This window comes from Dromiciops gliroides, chromosome 2, assembly GCF_019393635.1.
Source record: "Dromiciops gliroides isolate mDroGli1 chromosome 2, mDroGli1.pri, whole genome shotgun sequence".
NCBI lineage: Eukaryota > Metazoa > Chordata > Mammalia > Microbiotheria > Microbiotheriidae > Dromiciops > Dromiciops gliroides.
In genome coordinates this window covers 53588900-53602301 of record NC_057862.1, presented here as the reverse complement: position 1 = coordinate 53602301, position 13402 = coordinate 53588900, and the positions used below count along the sequence as shown (strand labels likewise).

The following is a 13402-nucleotide window of genomic DNA, read 5'->3' as shown; positions in this document are numbered from 1 at the left end:
CTATAAAACTTAGAGACCACTTACCTCAATTTTCCCTTTCAATACCCTGGGCAAATAATTATTTCTTTGGGTCATTTGTTGCTGCTTTTCTTGACTTTAATCTTTTCTTTTTTCATCCTGTGGTTTCTGTCATGGCTAGAGAAGGTATGATGTTTGTTTTGTAACCCTTTGATTCTTTTCCTGCCACTTTGTTGCTTAGATAGATGTGTGTGTGTGTGTGTGTGTGTGTGTGTTAGATACTTAAAATTGTACCTGCCTCCCAGACAGAGGTAATTTTTGGTTAAAATGAAACTTAGCACTTGTATTTATAATTTTATCATGTTTGGACAAGAACTACCTCCCAGACATAGGTAGTTTTTGGTTAAAATAAACTTGGCACTTGTATTTGTAATTTTGTCATGTTTGGACAAGACACTTTTATTAGGTAAACCTTGAAAGGAAGGAGAAAATTGTGGCTATCCTCTTCCAGAAATGTCCTTACTTTTAGAATTTCTCTCTTTTGCATTGGCATTCTTGTTAGGCCAAAGATGAAGTTGAACAGTGGAATCAATTCAGTTCATTTCAACTAATTTTTATCAAGGCTTACCATGGTAAAACACATACTGGATGAAGGTTAGGTACCAGGAATTCAAAAGTAAAAGATGCTGATATTCTGTGCTCATACAGGGTATAGTCAAATAGGAGGGGATAAGACACATGTACAAATGTGTCTAAAACAAGCATAAATCCAAAGCAGAGGTCCAGACAGTGAGTTATAAGAAATAAATATTATGACTATTCCTAGAATAACACCGCTCTTTGGTATATTTTGAAATTCCCTATTCCAGTTCTTATGAAGGTCTTATTTCCTATGAAACACTTGGTATTCTGAATGCATTTTGGTTAATTAACAAGACATTTTCTCATCTGTCTTTTTTGTATTACCTGTGTTGAAATATGGGTAGCACTTTGTACAGCTAAAATAGTGGAGACACTATAGTAATGAATGTGAAATTAATTACTTTACTAAATGGTGTCTTTAGCAAAGACTTAAAACATTTCTATTTTCTTATTCCCTATTCACTCTGTTGGTTGTTTTTTTTTTTATTTTTATTTTTTTAATTTTTAAGTGAGGCAATTGGGGTTAAGTGACTTGCCCAGGATCACACAGCTAGTAAGTGTTGTGTCTGAGGCTGAATTTGAACTCAGGTACTCCTGACTCCAGGGCTGGTGCTCTATCCACTGTGCCACCTAACTGCCCCTGTTGGTTGGTTTTTAAATTTAAAGTTACTTTCCTTTTATTTTTGGATCTTGAGTTGATTTAAAAAAAAAAGACTTTTCCTTCAGGATGATCTCCTGCCTTCTTTCTTTAAGATCAGTCTCTCTCTTTTTAAACCTGGCTCCCAACTCACCATTGATATAAAACCTTTCAATCTTTTTTATATACACATATAAACTCACACTCCATGTTGTATCCATTGCTAAAGCTCTACCCCAAAGATTTTGTCATGGCCTGGAGGTCTCAAAAGCTGTTACAGCAGAGACAAGGCCAAAACAATTCTTCATCAGATGATTAGGCTTCAGTATGAACCAGTCTGTGTGTCATCTGAGAGTTAGTCTCGGTTATTTGGAGGGATTTATCACCAGAAAGTTAGCTACCAGGTAGCTATTGGATGAAGGAACATCAGCAATAGTGATTAGCAGAAATGGTGATCTAAGGCCTTAAGAATGACTGTTTGTGTCAGTAGAGGGGAGTTTCCCCACTGATGAAATCACAGCTCTTTAGTACTTGAAGTGTGTGTTTGTCTCCTTTTCAAAGACATTTCATTGGTGTGGGTACTCCTTTCACTATTACAGATTATGTCTATTCTGGGTGGTTCTTGTGCAAAAATGTGTGTTTCTCATTCTCTAAAGCTGTTAACGATTTGTATCTTGGAACCAGAGTCTTTAACATGGCTTGCAGAAACCGTTTAATATACATATTTCTAAGATTTCATATTGGAATTGGGTGCTTCCTTTTCATGGTTGACTTTTTAAAAAGATGCTTGATTCCCTTCTGAACCTGAGCCCTGTCACCTGATGATAAAGAATTTGTGACTTTAATCTTCCCTGTTCCCTTGGCAGAGAATATAGGAGAATTACTTTTGACAAATTGGGAAGAATTGTAATCTGCCTGTGATATTTCTCACAGATATGATCACTTTGTTTAGAACAAATTCTAGACTTGTCCTTCCCAGCCTCTAGATAAGTTTTCATAATTATACACATTATACAGAATGCATATACTTATTGTAAACTCTATGTCAGAGAGCTGTCAGAAACTGTTTAAGTTTGAGGTTGGGTGTCTGCTTCCTCAATTTTGCTTGATCCTGAAAAGTTGTATATTTGTTTTTGCTTCTTTTGAAATCAACTTCTGTCTCTACCCCTTTCAAACAAATTCCAGAGAAGTTTCCCAGTACTCATGCCCCACACCTTTTTTTCCTTCTCCTTGTTTAATTGTGGGTTGGTTTTTTTTGTTGTTGGGTTTTTTTTGTTGGTTTTTTTATGTCACGGTTTCAAGTTTGTAGTGAGAGGTGAGGCAACATTGGTCTTGGCAGAACATAGCTAAGCCAGCAGAGTCATTAAGTGATGTAAGCTTTTATTTTTTTTTTCCTTTCTAAAGAACTCTGGCAGGGCTGGCTATTCCAGTCACAGAAGAAAAGAGGAGACAGAGCTTTTTGATCTTCTGGATGGGTGACTAGAAGAATTTTTGGCAAAGTGAAAACAAAGCACAATGCGCATCTCCTTCCAGGGTTGTTGTGGAAGCTTTTTGCCCTTCTGTCGGAATTGGAGTTGTTCTTTTCAAGCCACTAGATGATGGAACAGGTCAACTATAGCCCCAGAGAGCTTCATTTTACTCCTGTTTGTCTGCCTCTTCCTGGTTGGATTTTTGTCTTCAGTCCCGAGAAAAGTGTCCCTTACTGATCCTGGATGTTTCTGGAATTGAGGATTACAGTTTTCCACAAGGGTTTTGTGGAGTTGCTGCCACTTTAGCAAAAGTACTGAATAGAACAATTTGCAAATGAACATGGATCCCCACTGTTTGCATCCCTCCTGTTTGGATGTTAGAATCTTGCTACTTTTGGGAGCGGTTGAATGACAGTTCTTTCATCTGGACCTGGAGGAATCCTTTGGCCCATTGTGGAGAGTTACCAGCTCAAACTTTTGCTAAAGAAATTGGCTACTCTGCACCTCCATTTCTGTTAAGTAACAGGAGACTCAGATAAAGACCCTCTCTGTGTTTAGGGGCTAAATGTGAACAATGTCCTGGAAAAGGAATTATTTTTCTGTAGGACGGGGAAGTGTTCAGGGGATGTTTGCCCCACGGAGCACAACTTCCATAGCTCCTAGTAAAGGTCTCAGCAATGAACCCGGACAAAATAGCTGTTTCCTCAATAGTGCCCTGCAGGTAAGGAGTCTTGAAATGGTTTGCTTTTCTCTTTTTGTTTTTCTCCTAGTATACTCTGATTTCAACTTGCTACTGTTATATTTCTGTTAACTTGTGTAAACGTAGAACTGTAAGGATTCCTCTCTATCTTAGAAGCCACAGTCCTTATTTGTTTAATTTTCTCTGTGACCCTGGGCAAATCCCTTCTACTACCTGAGCCTCAGTGGCCTAATTGGTATAATGAGAATAATAACACTTTCTATGTGTGAAGGGACTTTGGGATTGGGGCCAGAGGAGCTCTCAAAATTCCTTGTAGCATTAAGAACTACAATTTTAATTTAGCTCTCAACTAAAAAAATAAAAATCTGTCATCACATTCTGATACAGTTTTGTTAAAAGTAAAACAGTCTCAAGTCTTCATTTGAAACAAAGTTCTGTTATTAACAAAATTACCTTTCTCTTCTATAAATAAAAAATCTTAAGTCAAATCAAAGATTTTTTAATTAATATGTAGCAGCTTCATGATATTTATGATGTTAGGATATGTGGCTTTTATTATGTTCATTCCATCCTTTTCCTTGCTGTCTTAGCATTCTTTCCTGTGTTGGCTCATAAAGAACATCTGGTCAAACATGCCTGAACAGCGCTGTTAGAAAGTGAATTCGCTAATGGTGATTATCCACCCCCAGATTATTCTTTTTGGGTATTCCTTGCCACCCCCACCTTTCCTGGAACTATCATGTGTCAAGATTGCTCTGGCTGAGGAGGCCATGGGGTTTTAGGGTCACCCCATCCCCAACAAGAAACCTAGCAGCTATTTTTCACTTTATAATTCTTTTTATTTGTACAAAGTGAAAGGACCTGAATGAAACCTATTCTGTTCACCTTGAAGACCAATGCCTTGTTCACTCCCTGTAGCAAATGCACAAGTGAAATCCTCTGAGCAAAAGAAAAGCAGCATGATATGGTGGAAAGAGCACTGGGCAGGGAGTGAAGGTCCCTGAGTTCTAACCCTGGCTGTGTTGCCTTGGGCCAGTCTTTTGGTCTCTGAGGACCTTCTCTTCTTCCTCTGGTAAACAAGGTGGCAGGATTACAATAACTTCAACAGTCGCTTCCAATTATCCAGTTCTCAAGTTTTATGAATGTGTCTCCATTGCTCAAGCCATAGAAAAGAAACATTTTAAGGCCCCGGAGGGGTAAACCTCGAGAGAGTCTTGCTTTAAGCACTTCCATGAATATCACCTGTTACAGGAAGCTTTTCCAGGTCCTCCCAGCTGCTGATGACTTTTCCTCTTAAGAGTAATTGACATTAAAAAAAAAAAAAAAAAGAGTACCTGACATCTGCTCTGTATGGATCTTGTATGCACCTAGTTATCTACATGTTGTCTCCCCTGTTAGATTGTGAGCTCCTTGAGGGCAGGGACTGTCTTTTGTTTATATTCCCAGAATTTAGTACAGTACTTGGCAGAGTAAAGACTTGATATATGCCTTTTGACTGACTGACAAGTCCCATTGGGTGCATTTCAGATGAGATTTGACAGTGTCTAAATGTATCTTTTTTAGTATCTGACCATGTATGGCATAAGCAAGCATTATGGTCACTTGAAACAAATTTTTGTATTTACCTCAATTCCTCAGCTATAGGCCTATATAAATAATTAATTTAACCTCTTTATATTCTCCCTACAGTCTCAGATAAAGTGACATTTGTGACGTCCTCTCCTAAGAATAACAATATTTTCCAGTTTATAAAGATGTCAGGACTATGTTTTATTCTTTGTTTTTTTTTTTTGTTTTTGTTTTTGGCAGGGCAATGGGGATTAAGTGACTTGCCCGGGGTCACACAGCTAGTAAGTGTCAAGTGTCTGAGGCCGGATTTGAACTCCGGTACTCCTGAATCCAGGGCCGGTGCTTATCCACTGCGCCACCTAGCCGCCCCGCTATGTTTTATTCTTAAAGAAGAATACCCTGAAGAATTGGGGCAGCAGTCTGTCCTAACTGACTTCTGTGGTCAGAGCTGTCTTTAAAATTGAGACTCTGAATTCTAGTCCTGCCCCAGATTTCTGTGATTTGCCCTGGGCACATCCCTTCCCTTCTCAGGGACACGGACAGCTCAAAAACTACAAACTGCGGAGGAGGTAGAAAGAGGTCTCTCAGTAGAAGGAGTTCCCTCACTTGGAGTTTGTTTACACAAACACAGTTCCAATTTTTAAGAAGTTAACAAACAGGGGGCAGCTAGGTGGCGCAGTGGATAAAGCACCTGCCCTGGATTCAGGAGTACCTGAGTTCAAATTCGGCCTCAGATACTTGACATTTACTAGCTGTGTGACCCTGGGCAAGTCACTTAACCCTCATTGCCCTGGAAAGAAAGAAAGAAAGAAAGAAAGAAAGAAAGAAAGAAAGAAAGAAAGAAAGAAAGAAAGAAAGAAAGAAAGAAAGAAAGAAAGAAAGAAAGAAAGAGAAAGAAAGAAAGAAGTTAACAGTTAACATTTTATAATTTTGCATGGTTTATTATTTTAAATTTGTGACATGAAAAGTAGTATATCCCATTAGGAAGTGTCATTTACTTTGGTGTATTTCAGTATTTCAAGTTTCAAAGAACTTTTGTCCTCTAAACAGTTGCCATAACAGAAACTACATAAGTTCTACTTTCCTTGAAACCTCAAGAATCCTTAATCCTTTCTGCCTTTCTACTATCTGGTGTCACTGCACACCCTCTATATAGGGGAAGACTTCTGAGATATTCCTCTCTAGTGATTTCAACCTGTTTTTCACATTCTTTAGAAAATAGTAGAACTTCTCAAGTCTCTCTCCTTTCTGTAGCCACAGAGTTTTCTAAAAAGGTAAGAAAACAAAAATTGTTGGACCTAAGACTCACTCTATATTAGGTTATGAACACTAGTATTTTATGCTCTATTCCAAATGTAGCCCATCAGATTGAGCTTATGAAATAATTTAAAAAAATTGTTTGTACTAGGGGCAGCTAGGTGGCACAGTGGATAAAGCACTGGCCCTGGATTCAGGAGGATCTGAGTTCAAATCCAGCCTCATACCCTTGACACTTACTAGCTGTGTGACCCTGGGAAAGTCACTTAACCCTCATTGCCCCACCAAAAAAAGGAAAAACATTGTACTTACCGCACCTTTCAGCATAGTAAACCTTTGCTGCCCAAATTTCCTTCCCTAAATTTCCTTTTTAGATTGTAATAATCATGTGTGCTTCTCGTTGTGTTTTTTTCCCTTTAAACACAGTAGTAGTTTATTGTTCCTGTGTGCCCTTCCTGCTAACTTTCCTGTCTCTTTTGATGTTTGTCTGATATACTAGCTTGAGGATCTTCTGCTGCGCCCCCTCCTTCCCTGAAGTGCCTTCCTCCATCATGATATTTGTTTGTTTTATTCTTGCAGGAATATTATTAATATTAATATGCATTAAGTTACAGCACATTTTGGTGCAGAATGTTGAAATGTTTTCCCACTTTCCTCAGGTTCTATGGCACTTGGACATCTTCCGTCGCAGCTTTAGACAACTTACTACACACAAGTGCATGGGCGACTCCTGCATCTTTTGTGCACTCAAAGTAAGTGAATCCATTGCTCCTGTTTCATTTCACAGCAGCACATTCCTGATGTTTTCATTGGCAGTCTGGTTAATTCAAGAGCGACTCCAACTGACTTAACCCAAGTTGTTAAACTTTGGTTTTAATAGTTGAGTTTTCTGAGCCCCTTTTGAATCTGTCCAAGCTTAGGTGCATCGTTGGGGTCTCTTTAATTGTACATCTATATTTGTTGTTCAGCTAATTACAAATTTTCTTTTTACTATTTTAAGAACCTTTAAGTATCTTGTAGTAGAGACACACAGCTGATGAGTTTTTGCTAAAGTAGGGTTTTGCAGTTCTTTATGTTTCCACTAGGAGTTGTGGGTACTGATGCTTGGTGTTTTTTCATTATCATAGATATTAAATTTTAAGTACTCTTGTTCTCTTTGTATTACTTGACCCTAAATTTGACATTCATTTCTGAATTCCAAGAAATCTAGTTATTTATTTAGATGCTGGAAAAAAAAAGCCAGACTGGAGGAAGGGAACAGACCCAGAGAACTTAATCCTAGGGAAAAGGATTCCAGTTTTCTGCTACTGTGAAAGTTAGAGAGCTCTCCAAATGAGAAGTCTGTTACTGAAGCAGTTCTCAGGGCTTTGGAGTGATGGCAGAGAAGGAAGCACTGAAAAGAGGAAGTGGTTGCCTTCCGCTTGGATCCCTGGCCTGTTTTAGCCTGGTAGCTTCCCGGGCTCTGTCCATGCAGCTGCAAGGTGGAATAGTTGTGGTTGCATGAGACTTCCTGCATTCTGAAATGAGTTTGCCAGAAGCCCTTTTCAGCTCTATAAAGCCTGCATGGGAAGTAGGTTACTGGTGCACCTGCATGGAACCAGTTTTGTGTCACTGTGGTTAATGTTTTCCATTTTGGACAAAAAAGTGTTATATCCTGGCCAAAAGCTACACAGAACACCTGGGAACATCTTGAGGATGTAAGGAAACTAGAGGAATTTCCCTACTGTGTTGACTTTTTAAAAAAATTGCAAGTGATTCTAAGTCCCTCTCTCTCTACACCCACACATACGCATACTTCAGGTTCAAATGACAGTTTCAGATGCCAGATTTCTATCGAGCTGTGTCTGGAAATCATGGCAACTGTCTCTCTGAGTTTATTCAGAACTGCTCAGTATCTTCTAGGAGCATTCTTTAGAGACATTTGTCTTTAGAGACATTTCATTTGAATGTCTTGCTTCATTACCTCTTGGTCCAGAAATGTAATTTTCCCTCTATGCCTTCTTTATAAATCCTTATGACCTTAAAAATTAATTAATTGTGGCAAAAGTTGGAGTAAAAATCATGGATTAATTGCATATTTCTGCATGAAACTGGTAGAATTAAGCCACTAGTAGATTGTATATCTTTGGATCATGCTTTCCCATACAAGTCAAGCCAAAACAGCAAATGAGTAAAACCCTAAGTGTCATCTAGCTGACTACTTTGAACTTTGTGAACAGATGTCATTGGGGCTGGTTTATACAAAGAGTTACTGGATTCTAGCAAAATACCAACTCCATCAACCTCTTCTTCCCAGCGGGAAGCCTGGGCCTTATCATGAAAACCAATAAAAGAACCTTGTTAGGAAATATAAAGACTGGAGAAATCCCTGAAAGGAAAGGTCATGTTGAACAAGACACTTACCTCTGCTGGGAAGGACTGGTGAGCTTGTGCACATCCTCTGTGATACCTCTTAGAAGCCAGGATGTCTCTAAATTCAGCACCAGTTTCCCTTTCCCTACCCCCCACCCTTTTTTCCCTGGTCATGTGGCACACCTTCATTTATACTTTCCAGTTTAGCCAAACTAACATACTTATTCTATTGCTTATTCTTTACTATCTCTTACACAATGCAAATGTCATTCCCCTAGTCCGCAACGCTCTTCTGCCGAACCATAGACCTCTCCTTCTAAGCAGTGCTGAAGACTAACTCATCTCGTAGAGTTTTTCCACGTCAGTGCTCCTGATTTTAATGCCCACCCCCATTTTATACACGTGTATGTGTGTAGACACGTGTGTGTGTATGTGTATAAACACTATATCTATACACACACACACACATAAAAACAAACAACTAGTGTTGTGTTACTGGCTTCTTGGGGAGAGGTGCCTTATTTTGTTTTGTTTCCCTTATGGTGTCTAATATAGTTCTTGGCATGCAGTAAACCCAACATATAGTTGTTGAATGAATGGACAAGTACCATATGCATCTTTTGTGAAATTATGTATTATATTTTGTCCCTTTCTGGTCAAATATAGAAAAACATACATACACATGCCACACACTTAAACTTTTCTTACTTGCTTCCTTAGATTTTCTGAAATTCCTTGTAAGTAGAAATCTTGTTTTCTTTTCCATGATTTCTTTCTAATAAAGGTATGGCTCTAATAGGCAGAATTGGTTAGATAGTGAAATTATGTATATAAATCCCTATTTTTCCTTTGACTCCCACTTTCAAATGGAAGATGTATTTTGGTAGCGGCTTGCTCAGCATAGCCTCTTTTGTCTTTTCAGGGCTTCCTCCTGACTGACGTGGAATGTTCTTTGTCGTAGAATTAATGAAATAGTGAACCTTCAAATTCTATTCTCTCAATTAAATTTAGCAAGTTTTTATTCGAGACTTTTCTTCTGTGAATATTAGTCTTCAGGGAATGTCATTGAACATGTTAATTCTTTAACAATGAAATTCTGTATATTCAGGAGTATCTATTTAGTTATTTGCATAGTGGATGCTTACTAAGTATTACTGAGAAATTATTAAAGAAGATGGAATCAGCTATAAAGGACCTATGAAGGAAGAAGTTATTCACTCTAAAGAAAGAACTGATAAATAGAAGTACGCATAGTATGGGTGTGTGTGTGTGTGTGTGTGAGAGAGAGAGAGAGAGAGAGAGAGAGAGAGAGAGAGAGAGAGAGAGAGATGTGGCTTTCTCTAGTGGTGGGTGGGGAGGGAGGGAAAGAGACAGTTTAGAACTTAAAATATAACCCCAAAAAATTAAATTTAAAAAAAAGAGAGCTGATGGCACTGTCTTCCTCTCCCCTAAAGTTCTATTCTGATGTCTTATCACAGAACAAAGGTGACCCTGGGATTTCAAAGACTGTTTTAGAAGAGCACAACTAAAACTAGGCCTCACCAGGCTTGAAAGGCTTTGAGTATTGGTCTGGTGATGCACTGGTTAGCTTTCCTCTGAGGACTAGCCTGCCTAAGTGTGCGAGGAACAGCAAGAAGGCTATTCTGGCCTAAAGTGAAGGGGAGTGTTATGTAATGAGCCTGGTAGGCAGGCTGTAGCCAGACTGGAAAGCGTTTTAAGTGTTTGCCAGAGGAGTTTGTATTAGGGGCCGCTAAAGCTTTGTGAGCAGAGAGCAGCGTGCTCATATCTATGCTTTAGGAACGTTGCTTCGACTGCTCTGTGGAGTGAGGACAGGAGGATAGAGAGAGACCCCCAGTCAGTAAGCTGTTGCAGTGGCCTAGATCTGCAGCACACCAAGTTAGTGTAGTGCTTCTGTTAGTGGAAAGAAGGAAAATGTTTCACTTGTTTAAAGTGCACTTGCTAGGTTACTCATTTTTGGCTTTTATCAAATAGTTTATTTCATGTCTTCATGTGAATTTTTGCTTGCTTTGCACCGTTATGCCTGAGATCTGTGAACCAACAACTAGAAGAAATCTTTACTTCACTCCATTCCCATCCAGTATTCCCAATTTACTATATGAAATATATTTCTATATTTCTTCTTAACCTTTACCATTGCATGCTTGTAGCACAGAACTTTTACATATTATTCGGCTTGAAAATCTGCAGTTTTCTCTGTCGTAGTGCATGACTTGACTTTGGTGTTCGCTTATTTATTTATCTCAGTTCAGAAGAGGAAATCCGTCCTCTGTACTTAGTATGCCACAATGATTTTGTTCTCCTTCCAGGGATTGTACTGGGGTCTTAGCAGTGCCAGGATGTAAGACAGAGTGGTTTTTGTTATAGGCAAAGAAGAATGTGGCATTGATTGATTTAATTCAGCTAGCCTCCCTAATTAGTGGGGCTTTTTTCTTTTTTTTTTGTTTGTTTTTTTGGTGTGTGAATATCAGTTTAAGGTAACAAAGGCAGGAAAAATGTACATTTTTATACAATGTGGTGTACATTAATCGTGTGAGCCTGTGACTGAAAAGCTTTTAGACTATTCTTATGGGAAAGGAAAACTTGTGGTTCTGATAGCTTCTGAATTTGAGGAATCAGTCATTTAACAAGTGTTTACAAGTACATGTTATATCACCAGCACTGGAAAAGATGCTTTGCTACCATAAGCAAGCAAGGGAGAGAAGTAAAAAGAAATAGTATAATTCTAAAGTAGTAAAAAAAAAAGTTATTCATTATCATTTGATAACAAATGTCTCCTCTGTATAGATCAGTAGCATTGGAAGGAACCTCAGATATTACACCCGTTCCAGATGGAACTATTTCCATATTATCCAGGCACCCTGACAGTCTCCAGGAAATGATTCTGTACTTTCATATATTAACTTGGTCCAGTGCTAAGCAACCCTTAGAGTCAGGAAGCTTATTCTTATGTCTAACCTAAACACTTCCTACCACATCTATAGAGATGAACTTGTGGTCTTCAAAATTCTTTGTAGCCTTGAAAACATATTAATTTGCTCATATTTAAAAATATAAACTCATTTAATGAGTCATCAGTTATTTTCTAATTCTTTACCGAGGGGCAGCTAGGTGTCTTACTGGACAAAGTGATGGGCCTGGAGCCAGGAACCTGGAACCTCTTCCTGAGCTGAAATCCAACCTCAGACACTTACCAGCTGAATGACCATGGACAAGTTGCTTAACCCTGTTTGCCGCAGTTTTTTCATCTGTAAAATGAGCAGGAGAAAGAAATGGCAAACTACCTCAAGTGTCTTTGCCAGGAAAATCTCAAATCGGGTCATGAAGAGTTAGCGGGACTGAAACAACTGAACAACAACAGTATTACTGTTTGAAAGGCCCCATGTTAAAGACTGTGAGTAGAAGGAAGAACAGTCTCTGCCTTCATACTAATGGAGGCATATAAATAGGTCCTTAGAAGATACACACACACACACACACACACACACACACACACACACACACACGATGATAATAGTCATTATTTATATAGCACGTTGAGGTTTGCAAAGCATTTTCCCATGTTCTCTACTTTGACAGGTACAGTAACCCTTTGAGGTAGGTATTATTCTTATCACCATTCTAGAGAAGAATATGCCCCATAGAAAGATTATATTTCTTGCTCAGGGTCACACAGTTGAAATGTGTCTGGATACATACAAGATATGATATAAAGTGGAAACAGGTATATACAAGATAAAAATCAAAATAATAAGGACATGTGTAGTGCTTGAAGTTTTGTAAAGCCCTTTACATGAAGTATCTTGCTTGATGCTCACAACAACGCTATGAGGTATTATGATTTCTATTTTAGTTATGGGGAAACTGGGGCTGGAAAAGGTTGTGATTTGCCCAGAGTCACAAAGCTAGTAAGTCTGAAGCAGCATTCAAACTCAGGTCTTCATGCCTCCGGGTAGTGTTCTGTTCGCTGTTCTGCCTAGCTGCAAGCAGAGGAGAAGGAAGGTAACCTTAAAAAGGAAGGTTCAGGTTGATGTTTGGACCTGGAAAGACGTCCTGCAGAAGGGAGCATTTGAGTTGAGTTCTCCAGGAAGCCACAGGTGGCAAGAAGCAAAGATGAGGAAGGAGAACATTTCAGGTTATTAGAGACCATTTTGAATATGACTGCCCTGAGCACTCCCGTGATTTCTTACCAGTCCAGCGGAAATGGAAGTTATGTTGTTTTTACTTTGAGCTATGCCGGGAGTATTGTGTGCTGTTCTGGGCATTACTTCTGAAGAAGAATGCTGACAAACTAAAGGACATTCAGGGGACGATGGACCAGTGTGTTAAAGACTAGAAAATGGTTATGTGAGTTAGTTCAAGGAACTATGTATGTTTTAACACAGGGAAGAAAACTTAGGAGAAGACCTGGTAAAATCTTCATGTTTAAAAGACTGTCATGAAGTGAAATTTCTTCTGTTTATCCAGAGGACAAATTCTAAGAAAGGAGTAGAAATGGGGAGGTTTTATATACAGCTAGGGTGCTTAGTAGTTAGAATGCCAGGCCTGGACTCAGGAAGAACTGAGTTCAAATCCAGCCTCAGACACTTACTAAGTGTGTGACCCAGGGCAAGTCACTTAACTGTGTTTGCCTCAGTTCCTCATTTGTAAAATGAGCTGGAGAAGGAAATGACAAACCACTTCAGTATCTTTGCTAAGGAAATCCCATGAAGAGTTGGACATGATTGAAACAACTGAACCACAATAAAAATATATATATATATTTTTTGGGGGGGCAGGGCAGTGAGGGTTAAGTGACTT

General features: G+C 38.8%; 1 protein-coding gene across 1 annotated transcript in view; it reads left to right on the top strand.

Moving 5' to 3' along the window:
* Positions 1 to 13402, top strand: part of USP54 (ubiquitin specific peptidase 54) — a 108349-nt gene that overhangs the window by 37024 nt on the left and 57923 nt on the right. The window contains 2 exon segments of the mRNA XM_043982360.1: positions 2642 to 3427; positions 6892 to 6984. Of these exon segments, the coding sequence (XP_043838295.1) occupies positions 3281 to 3427; positions 6892 to 6984 (240 nt within the window). The 5' untranslated portion in view covers positions 2642 to 3280.